This window comes from Helobdella robusta (genome assembly GCF_000326865.2).
Source record: "Helobdella robusta unplaced genomic scaffold HELROscaffold_4, whole genome shotgun sequence".
Lineage (NCBI taxonomy): Eukaryota > Metazoa > Annelida > Clitellata > Rhynchobdellida > Glossiphoniidae > Helobdella > Helobdella robusta.
The window spans coordinates 4,749,740-4,770,920 of NW_008704902.1; the positions used below are offsets into that span (position 1 = coordinate 4,749,740).

Genomic DNA, 21,181 nt, shown 5'->3' on the forward strand with positions numbered 1-21,181 from the left:
ACAACAACAGAAACATCAGCCACGATAAACAAAATACTAAAACTTCAAATGAAGGTGGTAAGTAATTCAACACTTTTTTATTTCTTAACTAACCATCAATTTTCATTTTCATTCAAAAAAATTTTTTTGATTTTTGATTTTCTAGCTCTTAATTCGAATCAATGTCTATCGTTTATTAGAAGTCTTTTTGAGTCGACTTGAATGGCTTGGCGAGGAAATTGAAAAAAATTCGTTAGTGCCTTTGAGACGGGATAAGTAGGAGGTGACGAATTCAGATGGCGGCTTACGAAGAGTGAGCACCTTCTGCTGGCTATTTAACAAAATCAGCTCAATATGAATAAACTAACAGAATATATTGAAAAAAAGTGTATGTTTTAATGTTTGTTCACTTTTCGTTTGTTTGTTTCTTCGCTCATTTCCTCTTTGATTCCTTTTTTTCGATTATCTTTTAATTGCTTCTTTTATCTTTCAGCTTATCTTTTGAACACAGTGTACTATTTGATACGTTCATCAACTATTAATAAAATTATTATTTTGAAGTGCGGTTTATTCAAGATTATGTCCTCCTTAATCAATATTAATGCAACTTGCTGTGACGTAAACATACTTATTCGTAAATATTTTGTCCGGCCTGTTGTGCATTTAGGCCAATTTTGTTCATTTTGTGTGTTGTTTTTGGCAAGTTTGAAGGGTCCACATACAAATGAACAAACACACACACACCACACACACACAGACTCACACACATTTGAGAACTATTTATGAGCTGCTTAATATAAACCTATGCATATGTGCTGTGCATACAAATGGTTGTCTTTAAGTAAATATATGCCTGGAAGTGCACTGGTCAATCTGGTCATGCTGCATCTCTAATTGGTAAAGATTCACTTGCAACAAGAAGAGTTCCTTGATACAATGCGCCCCACCTACCCACCTAATATGATTGGATGGATAGATGGCTAATTCCACACACACACACATACACACACACACATACACACACATACACACACACAACACGCACGCATATACAACCAACAAGCACAAACATAAATAATGTGTATAGTATACTTGTACTGGATACTTGAAATGTTGAACAATGTAACAATTTAGAAATTGGGTATGCAAATGATTTAAATTGAAAGGTAAGTTGAATAAAACTATTGAAGTGTTTGTTGATGAATAAATGAATGAACGAAGAAATTTTTGAATATTTTTGATTTTTGAAAAAGTAATGAACATGCAAGTTAATGTTCATTTTAATAATCAGATAATCGTTTTTTTCAGTTTGTGCTGATTTGCTTGCCTGCTGACGCGGCGTCCTGCACTCAATTGCGATTTGTAAGCATAGTCGGTGAATAAGTCGGTCAGATAAAATAAAATCAGTTAAGAACAATTGTAAAGTTAACAAACTGTAAGAAGTTTGTATTAGTTTGTACAAGTTTGTATTATTAACAAGATTATCTTGTGTGTCTGCTTCAATGGGCACATGTTTGTGAGCGCGTGTGCGAGTGTGTCTGTTTTTTATTTTTATTCGATTGATGATTTTTTTCTAGTAAGATTTGCCTGATTATGACTGATTCCTTCAACGTGTTACTGGTTGTTATAAATGTTTAATAATCGAATCTTTTTTTAGTTGATCTTCCATTCTTAAACACGTCAAAATCTTGTAATAATGACAAGAGGCTAATGGATTAAATATTTATTCAACGTTTGCATGAACCAAACAGACCAAAGAAAAGCGTACGTGGTCATGTACCCCTATAACCCTAGCAAAGAAACGGAACTTGCGCTTTCCATTAATGACGTCATTTACTTGTTACACGAGGGGGACGATGAATGGATGCTGGGTCAGAAAAAAGAGACAGGTGAAGAAGGCTGGTTCCGCAGATCTCAAGTCAGAGAAGGGGTCAGTTATTTGCATCATTTTACTCCTGTATGGTTATTGTTATTATAGTAACAAACACATTATTGTAATAACAAAAAACGCATCGCAATGATTAACAATGACTAAAGATCCGCTCATTTGCGGGTTTACGCAAATGCGTAGATGCATTTAGTATTCATTTAAATGCAAGAACATACGCGCGCTTATCTGCTTGTTGTCACATTCATCTAATTACGTCTTCGTCGCAACTTTAATTTATTGAGCAGTTGTTCGCCTGCTTAGACATTACAGACAAAATGTTCATATTATTATTCAAAACACCACTTCTGAAAACGTTAACATTTATATGAATACTGTTAATTGGAATCTTAGGGACATTATTTTTATTCACTTTTAATACTCCTTCGATCTTGTAAGGCCAGGCAAGCTGGAGACACCCTGATGTTTGAGGCATCTGCCGCACATTCATCCAGTGTCCACAACAGTGCTACATCATTTGCGACCATCTCAAAGAAGTCCTCACAACTTTCGTTGGAAAAACCTCTCGTCAAAAACGACAACAACAACTCTGAAATTATGGACACACTCCAACCGGATGACCACGACGACGATGATGATGATTTCGACGACGACGACGATGAGGAAGATGCAGATGACGAAATAGGATTTGGTAAGCAAAATTCTAAATAAAAATACATTTAACTCCGTTTTGCAAGCGTTGATATAATGTATGCAAACATTAGTAAATGAATTGGTTAGTTTCATAATTTTTATATTTGAAAAAGATTCAAATTAGATTCTTAGTAAATATATTTTCCGAATCTAATTAGATTAACATTTCAACGCGGCCAAGTCGTCTCGATACGATTTGAAAAGATTGTAATTAAAATAATTAGCATACAAATGAGGAAATGAAGATGAGATGCCATGCATTTTGAAATTGAACCAACATAGAAAAACTAACCTTGTAAATCGAAACTATTCCAAGTTGCGCGATAATTTTTGAAACTATTCAGACATACTGCGCGTCACATGTTTTATCAAATATGGAAAATAAAGTAAAAAGAATGAACAAGTTTCAAATTTTTAACTTTTTTCATCGGGAAAGTATAACATTCATTGTATTTTTAAAACCACACAAAGAATGTTCAGTGAAACACGATTACAAAGCTGTGTACGATGACGACATATCCTTACATGAGGGAGAATCCATTATTGTGACGGAGACGTTAGAGAATGGCTGGTGGAGGGGGTACACTCGCTCAAAAGAAGGATTTTTTCCCGGAAGCTATGTTCAAGTTAGATATGAGCATTTTCTTCAATTACGAGGTGAACACTCAATTTAAAACAATTTTTACAGGTGAAATCTGGAAACCATTCTTGCGAGTTTAACGTTGAATTTCAAAGTAATTTTTATAATCTTCATATAAAAAATTCAATATTTAATTTTAAATATATTGTGAACATTGTTTTTAGATATAGGTGAAGAGACTTACGAATGTATAGACGAATTCCAGACAGAAGAAGAAGACCAAACAAAGGATAAATCTATCAGAAAGAAAGATAAACTGTTCAGCAGGCATTACGGTTATAAAAGGTTAAGTCAATTTTTGGCGAAAAAGTTTCCACAGTTTAATCCATCACATTTAACTTCTGCTAAGAGAGATGGCAAAGATGATTTTGAAAAAACAAAAACAAACAAATCCAAGAGGTTTAGAAGAAAGGAATCACAAATAGCCAGAACTAGAAATCAAGCTCCCCAGCCTCCTTCCACGTTGTCCTCCCATGACCTACCGCAAACAAACAACCAAAAGAAACGAAATCGTATGTCGAAAAACATCTTATCTTTGTTTTCTACAAATAATCAAAAAAATAACTCATCAAATTCGTCACAAATCGATCCAATCGCCGACAACACTGAAAATACTTCCATATCTTCTCAAAACTCAGAGAACCAAAATTTTTCAAATTATTTGACGCCTGATAACACCGGAATTTACGCTAATTTACCATTAAATAATTTATCCTCAACCACAACAGACTCTGAAACAATCCCAAAAGAAAATAAGACTGAAAAAGTGCCCAAGCCCCGCAAGTCTGAAAATAATTTCAAAACGCGATCGTTAATTTCATTAAAAGACTTATCTAATAGTATTTTGTCGCTCTCCTTTGATGGTAGCGCTCATAATGTTTCTAAAAACACATCCGCCAATGAAACAAAAATGATTTCTAAAAAACGACTCGCTCGAAAACCGGCTTATAACATGAATCAAAGTGTTGACGAGGACAAAATATTTCACAATCCATTTAACCATGAGGCCAAATTAGCAGCTAATAATGCAGAAAAGGCTGAAATGATATCCAGTCCCATTCCCAAACCAGCCAGTAACACAGAACATAAACATGGACAACAAATTTCCCAAAGCAATTCCAGTAACTTTTACATTAACGATCCTTCAATAATTAATAGGAAAAGCATAAATACCATTCTAGAAACAAGCGAAGACCAAAGCGAGGTTTCAGGTTCAAACAAGAGGCATACGATTAATTTTGACGAGCTTAAAAATAAAATAAGTAAATTTCAAATTAATGAACAAGAATCTGATGCGTAACAATGCAACAATTTTTGGTATTAATATCCAATGTTTCTTTGTATTTGAGCACAACTTAAGCAATAAGAACATATCTTGAAATTTTTACTTCACTAAAGTGAATTCTACATCGCCGGCAGCTATTATAAACTTTGAAACGTAAAAAAGCAACTCAAATGGCAGTAATGTTTTTCTGAATTAAGTTTTTTTTGCTCGTTGAAACTTGTAAGTAGGACGCAAAAAACATTTCGTATTTTCAAAAGTTTTCAAAAAATAAAGTACCATACGTCACATTACGTATCGATGCAAATAACTGGAGTAGGCCTAAACATCTTTCTTATCGGATGTATCATTTCTGAAATATCACAAACAATGTGCTAACATTTTCATAAACTATATATATATACATATATATTATTTAATTAATAACTTTTATTTTTTATAAACATATTACTGTGTTTATGAAATGAACGCAACATTTAATTAATTTTATTTAAAAACATAGTTTTCAATATTTTTTTAATCTTGCACCACAAAAATCATAACCACTGTATTTCAATTTTTGAGGTTTTTCGCTTCTGCCTTTGAAATTTTTGATTCAGGCATTTTTCGCCATTTTACACGTGACAATTAATGACAATTATGATCCATATTAATTATTTTAATATAAAAGTTTTTGATATTTCTACATGATTTTAATATACTTTGAATGATGCCTTAAAAATTAAATTATTTCAAAGTTTCTAAAAAAAATTATTTAATTTATACGCGCATGATTATACCCTTTATATTAACGAAAGGTAATCGAGCGAAGGCGGGTGAGACATGAATTGAAAATTTATCCGTTGCATTCCAATAAAATTGGCACTAACGTCTGGAGGAAAGAAACGGTGAAAAAAAACTGAAGGAGTTAAATTTGGATATCCAAACCCATCAGCCATTAAACTATTCCTTCAATTTTTTTACCTACTTATGTATGACTGGTTTATCAAGCGTGCGTGCACAATGGCAAAGTAAAAATTGGATGTTTATGTTTGATCTCCAACAGCGTGTGGCGGCCCACTACCGCCTTGAACTGAAACACGGCTCGAGCAATCGAAAAATAAGGAGCAAACAAATCTAGTAGATTATACCACATGTATTAACGCATAAGTTTAAATAATAAACGTCCTTTTACTTCACCTTCACTTATGAAGTTTAGAGCGGATCTCAACACCCATCTATCTGTTAGTTGAATTCATTGAGGAGCGCTGTTGAACATCGCGGAAATGGCGCTTAATAAACTATTTGATCGATTGAATTTCCATGTCTATTTACATAAACCTAACTTAATAACTTAAATAGTAGATTATACCACATGTATTAACGCATAAGTTTAAATAATAAACGTCCTTTTACTTCACCTTCACTTATGAAGTTTAGAGCGGATCTCAACACCCATCTATCTGTTAGTTGAATTCATTGAGGAGCGCTGTTGAACATCGCGGAAATGGCGCTTAATAAACTATTTGATCGATTGAATTTCCATGTCTATTTACATAAACCTAACTTAATAACTTAAATATGCATCTCAAAAGAGTCATAAGTCAGTTACTATAACGCGTTAAGAAATACGATAAACACGACCAAAAATTTGAAGAACCGGTAGTTTTAATAGATGAGGACAGCTGAAAAGACGAGATAATTAACTAAATAAGCAACGCCCTTTATTTGTTTATTGTTCATTGGCGATGACAACTAAACATGATGACGATGATGGCATTCAACCGAATAATGAAAAACGGAACTGAAATACAGAACATTATGACATTTAGACACAAGAAGTGTCTTGGGAGATGCGATATCGATTTTATGCAATAAACTAATGAAGTACAGTATTCAACTATTTGTCCTATCTTCATTCTCCTCATATTTTCACAACTTTCACTTCACAGGTCACATTGTTCTCAATGTTACCAGGGGAATTTTCACCAACATTCACTGCCGGAGCGTTGGCACGTATTTTAATGTGGGCGTATGTTCCGCCAGCTTCCTTCTTTGAGAGCTTCCCTGGATTCACGCAAGTACAGCAGTTGACTGTCTGTTCATACAAATTAGTGCCAAAGCTATTGAATGTGTAATGAAAATTTGGAAACATAAAGCCTGTACTCAAGAGCAAATTCATCCATATATAACAAAAAAAAAACAATTAACCCAGTGCGTCTCAAGTTTCCACTATAAAAAACAAAGCGGAATCGAAACACACAAAACAAGCAAGATAAAAACAGGAATACCTTGACGAAACATTTCAATTCAGACGGAAGAATGAGCAAATGCGGTGTAACAGTTAATTTGGCGTACACATCGAAGAGTTCAAGGTCAACATTGACTTCGTTGGATGGTGGGTTGACAGGATAGAAGCTGCATGTTAATGTTTGGTGAAAAAACTAAATGGTCTGACCTGTCACAATAACTGCCAGAACCAATCCAAAATAATTTGAAAAATATTTTCAGTAATAATATATAGTATTTATTGAAATAAATTTATTTGTACCAACTTGTGTTGGCCTAGAAATGTTTGAACAAGTTTTGTAAATCTGTCAACATTTTTCTGTGACCTGATTCAACAAAAAATGGGATTTGAAAGGAAAAAAAAACAATGACATTTTTTTAATGTCAAACATTGCTAAAAAACAATTAAGAAATGTAAATAATGAGGGAGAATAAAGACTTTGATATGACATCCTTGCTCATGTGCATGAGAACATCCGTTGACGTCACCCCAATGACCAGCCCATCAACATCGAGGGTGCATGGATCGGACATGTACGATACAAACTGTTCAATGGTTGCATAAATATAGCTGACCAATAGACTTATTGTTGAGTCATATAATTTTATATGACACGAGCAGCCATTCCAATCAAAACGAAATCCGATTTGGTTTTTAAACCTTCAGATATCACTAATGTGGAAAGATTTATACTTAAACGTAGCACTCACACTGCTCGAGGACAATTTGAAAGGCGGTTGCGGGTAAACAAATTCATGAAGGAAATCTCTCTGCGATGGAATGATCACGACATGGCAGTGTAAACTGGTGCATTCAAAAAAACAAAATCATCCTTTTATTAGAATGTAATATTTTAAAAATCACAAAGCTTTTATTTTGATTCATAAAATTTCGCGAGAATTCATTCATTGTAAAGATGAACGACTGCAAGTAATTAACCTTGCCGCCATTTCTTTCAATTTATTGAAACAATTCTGCTGCAGAGAGCCAAGATCTTCATTAATCTGTTGAATATTTTGAAAATTTACAACAAATATATTAATACTTCATTAATCCGTTGGCTATCTTGCTAGTTTGCAACAAACACATCAACTGTTAATAATGTGATAACTTTTGAAAAACTACAAAAACCAAATGCAGACACAAAAACTTTGAATTCTTCACATCATAATATGCTGCTCCATCCAAAAAATATAAACGGAATTAATTTATTAAACTAAGTCTTTAATAACATTTTTTAAAATTGTAAAAAACTAAGTAAACACATTCAGACTAATCATTTTTACTTGAAATGATCATTAATTATTTAATTAATTAATTTATTAATTATTAACTAATTACTTTATTTAAATGAACGTTTGAAAGAATGGATGCACTTACTTGCAATTCAGCAAACTCTGTGTCAATGAATGGACCGAGCTGTTAATATGAAGAGTTCAGTGATATGAAATAACAATTGTAACACTAAATCACCTACAATCAGTCGATAATTATATGAACACATTAAAAAGCCATAATAAACGGTTATTACAACTAAGATTCGAAATTAAGTTATAAAGTTAAAAAATTTGTAAAAAATTAAATATCAGGGTATGTTTGGTAACGTCAGAAGAGAATGTTTAAGATAATGTTCGGACCAGAATGCAGAGGTCAGGTGTGTTCTGTTCAATCTGGGTGATCAAGTCGTTCAATGGTTCATACATCGTGCTGTCCTGTGTGCTGAACGGTCCACATGCTACCAGAACGGAGAGATCTGGAAGGAGAGAAATATGAGTGAGTTTTGAGGTTAAGAAATAGTAAAGACACTGAATGGGAAAAACTCACCTTTGAAGTCCTTGAGAGGCGGTTGTGGGGGGTAAACAGGCTGAAAAAAGCGTTTGTTTCAATTGCATTAGTGAATTGAAATAAAGATGTATAGATAGAGCTGTGAAAAAAAAGAAACTATAAACGTAACAAACTTCAATGAATCTCAGTGCATTCAGACATTTGCCAGTTGGGTTGGTGCATTCAAATGCTGCTACCTGCAAAACATTATGCAAATTAATTACAAAGACGTCACTGCAGACATATCAGTCACACATTAATATAACAATGTAATAACTCAATTTAATTGTATACTTAAATAGTTCGGCTAGTCAAGGAATGTGATTAGTTTAGATTACAATAAGATGAACAAATTGTTAGACATTTTAAGTTCAGAGTAAACACTGTTGCTGTTATGCTAAGACATTGAAAAGGCCAGAAGATGGAAACTGCTCAGTTTCAGAAAATGAAACTCAACAAAAGATTTTGTGGCTTATATTAATCATGATTTTCCGACGTTGAATTTATTTTCTATTATTCATTTCGCATTTCTACGGATTTAGAAAAAATATTGTTTTTAAATACCTGTCCCGTAAAAATGAAATAATCAGCGAGTGAGTTGAGTGAGAGGGGAACAGTAAGACCCGTGTTCTCCTCCTCCAATGACAATTGCTTATCCATCACATCAAAGTTCACTCGGCCAATCACAATTTGAGGATCCTAATTGAATGACAAATTAGAGAACATAAGTTGGATATAACATGAAACACATTTGCATTTGCTAAAATAAAAGACATCAATTACTTTGTAAATCATCAAAAAACACAAATATGCAATAATTTGGAAGAGAAACAACCTGAAAGACATTACCAATAGAAGTGAACTCTTCAACAACTCCTGTTGACAGGAGCCTCTGCTGCATGTCCGATATCATAAAGTTCAGTGCTGTTGAGTCATTAATGACCATAAATTAGGCTAATGCCATGTGGATCATCATCCAAATAATTGAATACAATCGAATCATCCATTAATAAGAAAGCAACGAGCAATGTACTACGAATGATTATGATGTTATTTATGTCAACATATGTTCACGAATAACTGATCAGTTGTGATGATTGTATTTGTTGATAGTTAAGTAAAGTTAATCATTTAACCTTTTAACTGTGATGGCCATTCAAATGTTCAACTACGTTGACCATATGACCATACAATCATGGTGGTCTACCATTACGATATTCCACAAAAATTATTTGTATTCAGATATAATCAAGAAACATGTAAAACAAACTAAAACATTTGATACAGAAACTTTTAAATTTTAAAATGAAACATATGAAAACAATTAACTGTAATATTTTTCAGAAGCCCTGTGGAACATGTACTTGCAATGGGGCTTCATCTCTCTGGCTTCTTCATAATCGAGCACAGTGACCAACCGATTCACATCCTGTCTTCTCCACAGGCGACGATCGTTTAATGAATTTTCGCAATTTGATGCCACAACTTCACCCTTGTTCTTGCGACTGGAATACTTGGCAGACGGTGTCATGCCATTCAATGAGGATGGAGCTCTAACAAACCCACATTTTGAATCATTATAATAATAAAAGTATTATGTAAATGATCAAACAAAAGTTATCAGGCTGCCATTATTTTCACCTGCTGGGAGTGCCAACGAATTGATCCTCTTCTGACAAAATGATCTTCTTGTTGGCCATTTCTGGGGTAATATCTATCGGTCGTTTCTTTTAAAAAAAAGTTTGTTCATGATTACGCTTCAATAAAATAATTGAACTATTCAATACAAACTACTGGTAATTAATTAGAGGTAATAATAAAACGAATGAATGAAGGAGTATGATTGGTTGATTACTTTAGACGAGGCAGGCGTGTTGGCTTCATGATTATTTCTGTGCATGGTGGATAAAAAATGGTCAGATTAGAAAAAAAATTCAAATTTTCAAAAAGTAAGATCTTTCAAAACAGTAATGCATTGGTGATAAGTGAAAATTCATTTGAATGAAATTTTAAGCCAACACTATAGGAGTCTTGGGAATGGATCTGACTTTTGAAGATTTTTTCACAAATTTTTTTTCAAATTCCTTTAAATAATTAATAAATTTCCATTTAAAATTTGTAAATCAATGAAAAGTTCTTTATAAATAATCTAATGAAACAATTTCAATAATAAGTTATTGAAATTGTAAGTAAATAATTTTGAAATTATTTTCAACAGGAAACATTTCAACTCAACAAGATCTTGAACTCTCAAAAACTTATTTTAGTCAAATTAAAAAAGATTGTTACGTAAAAAGAAATCTATGATTTATATACTAATTACCTCCCTAGCAAAGAAGTCAAGATGCTCCAAATTCAGATTGACCTTAATTTTATGATTCTGCTTGTGAGCCTGCCATGAACTGACAAAGTCTTCGGCACTCAAATCATATTTCTCACAAACTTCTTTTACTGGCAAACAAACAAATTTGAAAAATTAGAAAAATTTATTTTTAGCTTTAATATCTAAGTACAATGAACATTTTCACTACAATGTAAGTCCATGTCCAGTTGCGGATAATGAACTCAAACCTTAGCCAAACTAATTAATATTAATATAATTAGGACTACTACAGAAATAGTAGAAAAACGTTAAATTTTAATTCTAAGCATCTTTCATTAATGAGTACTATTGTTTTTTAATCAAAAATTTTACCAAGATTATTGTTTTATACTGTATTAGCAGGCAAGAAAACCATATGTAATGGTAGAGAAGGTTAGTTAAGGCACCTCCTGGCACTGTTGCTATGATGGAGACCAGGTTCTAATGCAAAACAGAGCCTATCTACCACTTGCTATGTGTGGCGTGTTGATTTACTTGAATGTATTAACAAATTACGTATACTTTTACTGTGACTGTTTGTTGTGAAACATTTTTCAAAGTTTACTCTACTGAAAAAACTAAAAAAAGAAAAGTATGAGATATTTTTTAAATATAAAAAAAGCATATATTATAATTGTGATGATTGCCACTACGCCCGTTAACATTATGATTACTACGGTAATGGCATTACTATCACTACCATTATTATAAATCATTGTTTGTTCACTTTAAAAAATAATTAATTCAATTTATAATTTATAAATTCAATTCTCTAAAAATTCTAATAAACTGATGACATCCTTCCTGTTCCAAAACTATCACAATCATCATCTTAACATTATGTATAGTAATAGTATATCATATTATAATTAAATATATATATAACAGTAATATAATTAATATAATTAATATATTTTATAATCTGTATTACTGTCATTTATGTTAATTAAGTTAACCAATCAATAACGATAACCATAATTAAAACCTGAATTCCCTACAATACATCAAATTTTAAATAATAATATGTAATATAAATGATTTAATTTTAATATTAATTTATTCAATAAATTTAACGATTGAAGACTTATTTGTAAGTAATTTCATAATGATAGGATAGAAAAAAATTCAAAATTGGAGGTAGATGATATTTTACTTTTATCATACAGATTTACTGGAAAAACCAAATCCCATTCTGCAAACTCTTGTTTGAAATCTTCCAAAGAAAGACTCATCCTTAATTAATGGCAGATCTCACTATGAATATTAAACATAAAAATCCGAAAATTTTTCAATTTGGTGCCCGAATGACATAATCAATATGTAAACTAATTGGATGAATGACCAGATGGCTGTTTATTAATTGGTAATAAACAAAAAAGTTAGGTATTGAGTTAAATTAGAATTTAAACATTTTTTAATGGTAATAATATTAAATAAACTATCTAATCTATTTGAAAAACACTCGGAAAATAATTTAGATTGGGACTTCTATATTAATAATTAATGTGCAAATTGTAAAAATTTTTAACTAATTTGAATGATTGATTGATTGAGGTACGCAAAAAGTAAGAATGTGTTTCAAGAGAAGGCACCTTTTTTTTGTGAGAAGTTTTTGTATTGAAAATCAGTAAAACTCATTGTTTTTTAACCAAAAAAGAGCTTTTTTAGAAAAAAAAGTGATAAGCAAAAAAAGTTGTCAGCTAAGAACATTGTCCCCCAGTCAAAATTTTGGCTCCAACCGGTCCCGGTCAACATTAAAACATATTGTAATATTCTCAAAAATTTACTCCACCCGGTCAATGTTGGAAAATTTGTGACCCACTGGTAATTTTGTCTATAACCGCAACGGGTTAAAAGGGGTAATATTAAGAACAACAAAAGAAAAACGAATACAGAGTTTTGCTAACTATTTTTCTCAACTTCAATTTCAAAGCTTGAATAAAATCTTTTAGTTTAATGTTAATCAGCAATTAAGCCTTTTAAGTTATTAGTTAGGTTTAAATTTTCAGCGCTTTTTTGAGCCTAAAGAAAAGAATGCGTAAAGCCAAATATTTACTCTTTTGTTAACTTTGACGAAGATATGACTACAAATTAGGGTAATCATATATTTGGAATTATATACATAAAGGTAATCATATATATATATATATATATATATATATATATATATATATATATATATATATATATATATATGTATATATATGTATATGTATATATATGTATATGTACATTTAAATATTGAAAGAATTTTTATGAAACAATTTGTAGCATTCCATAATTATTAAACATTGTCCAGTCCAGTCAGTAATCAAAATAGAAAAAAGCGTCTATGCGAGCTGTGGAATTAGTCCTAGCAATTCATTACATTTTGGTGGCCCGTCGTATTAATTTAATTCAGAATTAAGATGGCGGCTCCTGGCGACGGCGCGATTTCGATAAATGCATTGAAAGTTCGCATGCAAGAAGTTTCGGAAGAACTAAGCAAATACAAGACTTTGTTCGAAGCCTCTGAAAAAGAACTGGAAATCGAAAAAGCCAAAACCAAAGCAGTCTGCATTTTTGTTTTGTGATTCACTCATCCTATCAAAATCAAATCACTTTCAAATTGTGTTCACTTATCTAATGTAGCTTTTTTTAATTTAATTAAAAATTGAAGAAGAATTAAGGAAACACAGTTCAGTTGTTAACTGATAGATGACACAATAAAAAAAAGTTGATGATAATGTGTGGAAATGGAAATGAGACTTTCATGAGTCAGATGTTAACAGTTAATTTAATTTAAAAGTGTTTAATGTTTAAATTTAATTTAGGCATACAAGTTATATAAATTAGGTTAAGTCTGAAAAAATATAAAGGGGTAGTCAAAAAAAGGATACTTTGTTGTATTTTTTGGTTATAATTGGCAAATGTATGTCTATGTAAATATGTTGCTACCATTATATGTTCTATGAGATAAGCATGAAAAATTAAGTTGAAATTTTATTGGTTTTTGCTAGTTAGTTAAATGAAATCAATGCAAAAAAAACATTAAAAAGTGAAATCATGATTGAAATTGCAAGTTCTATGATTTTCTCAAAATGTCAATGAAAAATATATATTTCAATATTATTGTAATGTGGTATTGTCAGCATATGATATATATTCATCTGTTTTATGCACAAATATATAGCTTTGTTATTCTAATGGAATTACATATTATGTTGAAAATTGATTTGTTTTATTTCCTGGTTAATAGCTAGAGAGTGAAGCAAGAGAATTGAACCACAAAGTGAGTTTGATGGAGAATGAATATGATCAGCAGGCAGCAAAATATGTTCTCCTATGTGAAAAACTTGAAGAAACCATCAAAGTTGCTGAAGAATGTGACAAGTTTGTCTTTTGCTCTTAGGCTTTCATTCATTGGTTTATATGAAAAGTTTGTTTTGTATATAATTCATTGCTATGCTTTACTTATTTTTTATAAATTTTAAAATTCTTGTTAGTCATATATTTTAACTTTTGTTTCTCTTAAAAATTTCAGGCAACGTAAATTATTAGACCAGAAACGTGTTGTGGATGAAGAGAGGCTGGCTGAGTTGGAGCAGATATTTAGAGAAACTAGTGAAATTGCTTTCGAGTCTGAGAAAAAATATGATGAGGTATGAAACTTCACGCTTCTCTTTTTATGATGACATTTGTGATTTTTCATTCTGATACATTTTAAGGTTTCTCGTAAACTGGCTGCATCAGAATCAGATTTAGAGAAAGACCTTGCCAAGACAGAAGCAGCTGAATTGTAAATGTTTTTTCACAATTTTAAATTTGTCATCCTTTTTCTAAACTATGTTTTGAATTGTACTTTAGTAATATATTTTATCTAAATAAATATTAATTTTCAGAAATGTTAAAAATTTGCAAGATGATTTAAAAACCATGTCTGCTAAACTGAAATCTATGCAAGCAAGAGTTGATAAGGTATGTACTAATATAATGTTTAACAAGATTTAAATAATTTTTCACCAACTCAAATTTATTGATTTTCTAAACACATATTATAAAACTAATGTTTAATCAACATTTTATAAATCTGATAATTTGGAAGGCTGCAACCAAAGAAGCTAACTTTGACAAGACAATTGAAGATTTGAGAAATCAGCTAAAAACTGTTGGTCCTTTATTTACTTGTTCAATTAAATGTTTATTTCTATATGACTTTTTTATGTTTAAAACATAATAATAAAAATAAATAAAAATAAAACAAACAATATTTTTATTGTTTGTTTAATTATTTACTTTATTATTTATTTAAATTTATATTTATTGTTCTTTAGATTTTCTTATTGTTGTTTAATAAGATATTAATTTTTTCATTTATATGACATATAATTCGAAATATACTTTACAATGAAGTGCATCAAAATTATGTTTCAGGCTGAGGACTGCGGGAATGAAGCTGACAAAACAACTTGCAAGCTGCAGAGGGAACTGGATCAGCTTCAAGGTATTGTCTGATAATAATTCTATAAATATTCACTTTCCTCCTGGGAACAAGTATTTATCAGACTATTCATTGTACACTATGCATTTGAGATTTATAAAAGAAAATTTTTTAATCACAATGAAACAGATCATTTGCTGCAGATAAAAATGCAGTGCCAAGTTTTGAAACACGAGTCTGATCCAAGGGACATTTCTTTCAATTAATTTTATCATCCAATTTTTCGATTAAATGATAATTATTATTGTACGGAAAATTCTACTTAATGTGAGGAGGTAACTGTGGGCTAATCAAATAAATAATACAAATACGTTTTTTCGTTGATTTGTAAATAACATGTATGCTTGTCATTTTTGCACTTTATTCATAGCAGGCTTGCAACGCCATTTTGTTTCTGTATCTGCTTTTTAAATATTTAATGTAAATGCTACAAGGTACATTCTTTTGATTAGTTGATAAGTTTCGGTCAATTCACTGATTATGAGACTAGACTGTAGTTCAAGCTGGCACTTTGTAAGAGGCTAGATTTATAATCTTTGTTATCTTAATATTGATTTTCCAAGTAATTTTTTAAAACTATCATTTTTAATTTATGTATGCTTTTTATTTGTGTGTTTACCACACATGTTTTATTTTCTTGATTATTAATGATAATCAATAGAATTTATATAATTTTCGACTTGCATTAAGTGGTGCAAATTTGGACTTATCAAACAGATGGGAAGAAATATCTCTAGTCATATCTGTGGTCAGTACCGCAAACAAAAAGTAACACGTATGTATAGGTGATGAAACAAAATTTATATTTAACTTTCATTAGCCTTTGGTTGATAAAAGTTAGGAATATGAACAATTTTTACAACTGTCAACATCGGTTGTTAATAAAATCATACAATTAGAATCATTGTCAAAACGTTAAAAATATAAATTTTGGATGAAAATTAACGTAGCTTAAATAAATCACATAAGAAACAAATAGCACAATCATAATTCTTTCAAGAAATCACAATTTAATGTCATGCACACATGCTAAAACAAACGCAAATTCACTTGTGCATCTAATCATAAAATATTCACGATATGTACATAAACATATTCATTCTTGAAAAACGTAAAAAAAAGTTACAGAGCCTGTGTGACTCAATTTTTAATTCTAATACTAGTAAACATTATGTTCAACAGAAAATAAAATTTGAGACAGTTTTTTAACAAATTTTAATTGACTAACAGTATCTCAAATTCATCTATTACGTTTGAAACAAGTTTTAAAAATGAAAGAAAGATGTACATAGGTGCATGATGTGCGTTCTGATAAGTGAGCATACCGTAGGAACATGCCATGACACTTGGGCAGTTTGAGTAAACTGAAATCATCCAATGTGAATCATAATTTTCAATTTTAATCAATTCATCGCTTAATCTTCACGTAAATAATAAACAATTTTTCCAAAAAATATTTTATACATGAACGACAAAAAAATAAAACAAAACTAATAAATAGGATGATACCAGTTGTTAGAATGAACCGAACAAAAAAGACATTAAATAAATTATAAAATTATGTTCGATCTATTCAACCATCCGGTTTTGGACGAACGTGCGAATGATTGAAATTAATTCAATGTACCCCGACAACCAGATGATCCACAGAGGCATGGTATCTTGTTATCTTCCAGTGGGAACTTGTAATCATATGTGATCTCCTCGTTCACTTCAATGTCTTTCCTCGAATATATCACTATCTTCTTCTGGGAGTCCACTGTCACTATCTTGGCACAGCAGTTTGGCTAAGTAAATTAAAAATGGTTTTAATATCTTTGATATTAAATTGGTAAATGTAATCAGCTTTAATTCCATTGTTTGTAGAGTAGATAGGTAAGAGTCAATTTTAAAATAAAACAGAAAAAACAAACTTACAGTGCAACAGTGGTTAATGAAGCGAGCCAGGTTGCCATACTTAGTTGCATCAACGATGGCCTCACCATCAATTCTGAACAAATAACTAGAGCCAATGCCCAACGATTCGTACCTGAATGTGGTGTCAGTAGTGTAAAGAACATTTAAAAACTAATAACATTAAAAAATTATTGTTTTGAAACAGGGAAAAGATTGTAATAGGACAGTGAAACAGTAATATAAATACACCAGATAAACGTCATTTTACCATACATACAGTACACACATTTTTTAGCCAATAATTTCTCAGAATAGTAAATTCAAAAAGCAAAGCCGGCTTTTTCATTAATAAAAATGAATTTACCTCTTTTCTCTGAGATCAGCAATGGGCTGCCTGATGACCTGGCCAACATATTCGATGACCATCTCTCCTTCTTGAATGCGCTCCAAAGCAAACAAACCCCAATCGTGAATGCCACTTTTAGCAAATTTCAACTGCTTCTTGCGGAACTGTTTTTAAGGATGAATAAAAAATTATAGCTATGTATGACCTTAATAATAATATTTACAAAAATGTATGAATTCAGACATAGATAAAACCCTCATTGATATAAATTAACTGAACTTTTTGCCAATAGAGATTTATAACGAATATAGATCAGAGGGCAAAATGTCTAATTGAAAAATAATGTGTAAATATTTTTTGTGCAATTTTTGACAAAGTTTTAGATTGTAAAATATTTTGAATGTAAAATTGTCTGCTACTGTGAGTAATTATAAAGAAGAGAACAAAAATTTGAATGCAAAATAATAAAATGACAAAAACCTTGAGGTGGTTGAATTTGACAAGGTCACCCAGATCTTCGCCCTGGTGAGATAGCACACTCTGCCATCTCCTGCTTTCAGATCTTGCTTCCCTCAGCTGTTGCTGAATTTTTTTCTTCAAATCACCAGCAGCACCAGTGACGTTTGCACCGCCAAACAAACATTGCTCTAATTCGGCTGGTTGACTGGCCGTCAGCTTGTGCTCCTGGACACCTCGTGCGTGCTGCAAGTAACCTGATTTCTCATGGTGACTGATTTTATAGTATCCTTCTGTTCTTGCCGACCCTGTTTACAGATAATAAATTATTGAACAAATGAAAAGACAGAACATGTTTAGAAACTTTATATTAAATATTGAAACAAAAATATTTAATCTAAGGCTCAACATACCTGTCTTATGTTTTGACTCCAAGACATCAACAACAATATCTTTCCTCTTTTTCTTAGATAATTGTTTCCTTGTGGAAGTTGTTGAGGTGAGTGTAACAATTGGATGTTCATATGTTGAAGGATGTTCAAACCAATGAGTATCATTGAGCCAATACGTTTGAGGGTAGTCAGTTTGCAACAATTCATCATAGCTTTTCATTAGATATTCAATGTCCTCCACATCGATACCAATCCTTAAAAATGACCCCAATATATCAGTCTCCAGTTCATAATCACGAGGAAAAAATTTTATCTTCTGCGCTGGTTTTGGAGTGATGTATGAAGACAAGAAGGATGGGGTGAGAGAGCAGTGGAGACGTTTTAGTTCTCTTGACGAGTTGAGTGGCAAATATTGATGTAGTTGCTGAAGTTGTTGTTGTTTATTGAATGTTGTTGTCAATCTGTTGGTGACGTCAGACAGACCATGTTGGGAGTGTACAGGTGTGTATCCAGAACTTTCATCGTAATTCTGCAAGAATGGTTATGAAAATTATATTCTTATAAAAGCTTTCGTGGATCACAATTTCGAACAAAAATCTTTTTATATATAAAATTTAAAAAATAAAGGTGGAGATTAAGGAATTGAATTGTGTTATAAAATGTGATACATGTAAGAGGTAAGAAAGACAGGTCGAATAAAAAGATTACATCTAATGAGTTAAGTTTTCAAAAACATTTCCGTAGAGTAAGAAAAGTGTAACAAACTTGTGAGGCTTGGAAGTTTGTGGGTCTGCATGGCTTTGTTGCATTTTCACTAGGGAAGAACAAACGACATGAAGGTGAAGATGCTGGTAACGGTGAAGATGAAAATTGTGATGTTTCTGAAGTCAAAGACGACGATGTATGTAATGTCACTGCTGCTGATTGCGATGATGTCGGTAACGTCAAAGATGTCAAAGGCACAAATGTCGTTGATAGCTTCATCTTTTTGCTATCACACCCAGTATCTGCAAAGTCTTCATCCACTCTGTACCTATTTATAAAATATGTATATTTATCATATATTGATGCACGCATTGTGTTTTGATTATGATGGTTTCAATGCAACAATATAAAATAAATATGACAAATAGAAATATTAGTTACCTTTTCTTTCTGTTGGACTGTTTATCAGCAGCCATCTGATTGTCAGACCAGTTCATAGAGTTCCTATCATCATTGTCCACAGCTTTCAAGTCATTCTTACAAATGATGTCGTCATCATTGCATCTATCATCATCAGAAAAGGTTCTGAGTGAAACATCGTACTTCACTTTTTTATGTTTGCCACTTTCAGAATTATTAGCACCACTATCATCATTCCCTTCATTATCATCATCTATTTGTTGGGACCTAGGACTACCCATCTCACCATCTTCACTGGCCATCATAGTACCCCCTGATACAGAACCATCATCATCTTCGCCAGCAGTCCCTTTGTAATCATTATCATGACTATCCTCGTTATCGCTGCTATCATAAATAGCTCTAGTTCTTTTTCTGTTACATTTTGGATGACCTGAAATTTCATCATCATCATCAACTTCATTGGTTTCATTATTATTTTCTTCCTCCTCGTCATCATCTTCATCCCCATGTTCCTCATCTGAAGAAGCTTGAAACCTGACTTCATCCTCCTCTTCCTGGTCATCATCATCATCATCTCTCTCCTCTTCCTCATCTTCATTATCTTCCTCATCATCATTGTCATCGTTATCGTTATCGCTCGTACCTTCTACCTCACTTGTTCCTGGATTTAGTAGAAGCATTGAATGAAATAAATAATGCACATACGAAAATAATCATGCAAATATTATAATGTAACAAAATTGTACTTTTACCTTTACAAACAGGTTGATAATTAATAAATAAACAGATGGCACGATAAATTTGACGTCATCATAAACAGAAATCATAGTAACTTGAGGAAGATGGATGATAAAGAAACACAACACATAATTAAAAAATCTGATAACAAAGTAGAATATATTCACATGACTGTAAATATCCATTTACCTTGGGACTCTTTAATGACATCGTCGTTATCGTCATCTTCCTCTGCTTCTACAGTAGGTGCAGGCGGAGGGGGAAGTACAAACTTTTTCTTTAAAAAAAATTCAGTGTCACTTCATTTATTTGTATTTTATTATATTTATTAATTTATATATTTAAGTGAAATAATCAATAAATGTATTGTATTAGAAAGAGTAGTGAAGTATGGACGAAATGTACAAACTCTGAATGAGGGCAACTTTGGGAAGGCTCCCTTAAGACCAAGCAGCCCACCTCTTTCAAACATAGCTCGGTCATTGGATTCACAATTCTCAAACAAATAGTCCAAAGAAGATGTACACGTGCTTATGGAAGGTAGTGCTTTTGTTGTTGTTGTTGTTGACGTTGATGATGTTGTTACTGATGTTGTCGATGTTGTTAACGTGGCGGCAATGCTACTTCCCAACTTCTGATAAATTAATTTAGTTATATTTAGTTTACTTGAAAACATAATGATCGTGTAAAATTTTAAAATATTAAGACAAAATAATGAAATAATTGAAATTTCTAGAATTTGTCTAGTTGTAGGCATGATAACTAACCTTTTCACATGAAAAATTGTCTGTCCACCACTCATCAAAAA

At 31.6% G+C, this 21,181-nt stretch overlaps 4 protein-coding genes across 4 annotated transcripts; 2 read left to right on the forward strand and 2 right to left on the reverse strand.

Annotated features, from left to right (window-relative positions):
* Window positions 1–2,955: 2,955 nt before the first annotated feature.
* Window positions 2,956–3,234, forward strand: HELRODRAFT_67408 (hypothetical protein; the record flags this gene model as incomplete). The annotated part of the gene is made up of 1 exon (XM_009024317.1): window positions 2,956–3,234. The coding sequence occupies one exon, from the start codon at window positions 2,956–2,958 to the stop codon at window positions 3,232–3,234; it is 279 nt and encodes a 92-aa protein (XP_009022565.1).
* Window positions 3,235–6,111: 2,877 nt separating this feature from the next.
* On the reverse strand, window positions 6,112–12,261 carry HELRODRAFT_185050 (hypothetical protein). The gene is made up of 18 exons (XM_009024728.1): window positions 12,091–12,261; window positions 10,899–11,026; window positions 10,595–10,659; window positions 10,431–10,467; window positions 10,217–10,302; window positions 9,905–10,128; window positions 9,411–9,499; window positions 9,140–9,274; window positions 8,710–8,772; window positions 8,576–8,615; window positions 8,389–8,504; window positions 8,132–8,170; window positions 7,691–7,755; window positions 7,462–7,555; window positions 7,190–7,296; window positions 7,017–7,076; window positions 6,753–6,879; window positions 6,112–6,559 (listed from the first exon to the last, which is right to left on the reverse strand). Exons 1-18 carry the CDS (start codon window positions 12,167–12,169, stop codon window positions 6,386–6,388), a joined length of 1,728 nt encoding a protein of 575 aa, XP_009022976.1. The 5' UTR covers window positions 12,170–12,261; the 3' UTR covers window positions 6,112–6,385.
* Window positions 12,262–13,345: 1,084 nt separating this feature from the next.
* On the forward strand, window positions 13,346–15,623 carry HELRODRAFT_162559 (hypothetical protein; the record flags this gene model as incomplete). Its single annotated transcript, XM_009024729.1, has 8 exons — window positions 13,346–13,489; window positions 14,176–14,309; window positions 14,461–14,578; window positions 14,645–14,715; window positions 14,819–14,894; window positions 15,022–15,084; window positions 15,330–15,420; window positions 15,547–15,623. The coding sequence occupies 8 exons, from the start codon at window positions 13,346–13,348 to the stop codon at window positions 15,621–15,623; spliced, it is 774 nt and encodes a 257-aa protein (XP_009022977.1).
* A 585-nt stretch (window positions 15,624–16,208) lies between these two features.
* On the reverse strand, window positions 16,209–19,336 carry HELRODRAFT_107153 (hypothetical protein). Its single transcript, XM_009024730.1, has 7 exons — window positions 19,273–19,336; window positions 18,529–19,039; window positions 18,281–18,423; window positions 18,140–18,241; window positions 17,678–17,823; window positions 17,335–17,446; window positions 16,209–17,204 (listed from the first exon to the last, which is right to left on the reverse strand). Exons 2-7 carry the CDS (start codon window positions 18,725–18,727, stop codon window positions 17,031–17,033), a joined length of 876 nt encoding a protein of 291 aa, XP_009022978.1. The 5' UTR covers window positions 18,728–19,039; window positions 19,273–19,336; the 3' UTR covers window positions 16,209–17,030.
* Window positions 19,337–21,181: the final 1,845 nt, after the last annotated feature.